General features: G+C 44.8%; 1 protein-coding gene across 1 annotated transcript; it reads left to right on the top strand.

Annotated features, from left to right (window-relative positions):
- The first annotated feature begins 237 nt into the window (after positions 1-237).
- Positions 238-1,107, top strand: LOC149139405 (uncharacterized). Its single transcript, XM_089450711.1, has one exon. It carries the CDS (start codon positions 238-240, stop codon positions 1,105-1,107), a length of 870 nt encoding a protein of 289 aa, XP_089306837.1.
- Positions 1,108-1,311: the final 204 nt, after the last annotated feature.

Genomic DNA, 1,311 nt, shown 5'->3' with positions numbered 1-1,311 from the left:
GATTCCAGAGCATCAGCTCAACACATTGGAAGTCATCATAGCCAGGGCATACCAGCAACAACAGCTAGGCATTCAACTGGGCAGTCATTGGGATGGCGGTCTCCTCCCAAAAGATTCCAAAAAGAGAGGGAGAAGAACTGATCTCCAACGAACAATCGCAATAGGGAAAATCCTGGTTGACTCAGGCAGGTATGCGAAGTTGACAAAGTACTACAAGCCCACCGCTAGTAGTGAATCATGAAGCTCACTTCATGGAATTTAAGGGGGCTCAACAGCCCAGGGAAACTAAGACCGATAAAGAACATGATAAAGCAAGAGCAGCCACAGATTTGCTTCCTTCAAGAAACGAAGTGTAACAGTAACACTCTAGGAAACATTCTTTCCAGAGCATGGCCAGGCAGTTGTTCAGTAGCAGTGGACGCTTCAGGGGCTTCAGGCGGGCTGGCTATTGCTTGGAACTCGCAAGCGATAATGCTCTCAGATTTTCATGCATCTCACCACATTATTCAGGCCACTTTTCACATAATAGGCACAAACATCCATGGCCATCTTACCAACGTCTATTTCCCACAGGAGGCAGGTAATAAAATAGCTTTACTAAATACTATAGAAGTATTGAATCTCCACAGAGTCCATCCTCTTTGGATCATTGGAGGAGACTTCAACATGATCACTAAATTAGAGGAAAAGCAAGGGGGTCGAGCCAAGATGGAGCAGGAAAATGGACACTTCAAAGAGTTCATCCAAAACAATTCTTTAATCGATCTACAATTCTGCAATGGTACGCATACATGGAGCAATCGCCGGACTAGAAGGCAACAAATCGCATCCAAACTGGACAGATTCCTCATATCTGATAATGCGGTGCATTTGGGAGGTGATATAGCGGCAGCAATTCTCCCTTACGCAGGCTCTGACCATTGGCCCATATCCCTCCAGTGGCAAAGACCGGGCAACGCCAATAGGAGACCATTTCGCTTTGAAGCGTTTTGGCTCACCCATCCCGCATTCAAAGACTTCATCAGGTATACTTGGAACAACTTCCAACCACCAGAGGGATCTAAAATGTTCCAGTTTCAACAGAAACTCAAATATCTCAAATCCTGAATCAAGCTTTGGAATCAAGAAACTTTTGGAAACATTTTTCAGGCGCAACAAGACTTAAACAAGGAAATGAAAGAGCTCCAGCAACAAATAATCACGGGGGGACACAATGAAGGAACTTTGGAACAGGAGCAATGCATTCACAATCAACTGGAGGAGAGGAGAAAGCAGGAGGAAATATTATGGAAGCAGAAATCCAGGATAAGA

Source organism: Pinus tabuliformis, chromosome X, assembly GCF_031772625.1.
Source record: "Pinus tabuliformis cultivar Carrire ecotype Pingquan chromosome X, CPIR1, whole genome shotgun sequence".
Lineage (NCBI taxonomy): Eukaryota > Viridiplantae > Streptophyta > Pinopsida > Pinales > Pinaceae > Pinus > Pinus tabuliformis.
The sequence above is the reverse complement of the archived record's forward strand: the minus strand, read 5'-3'. Positions and strand labels throughout refer to the sequence as shown.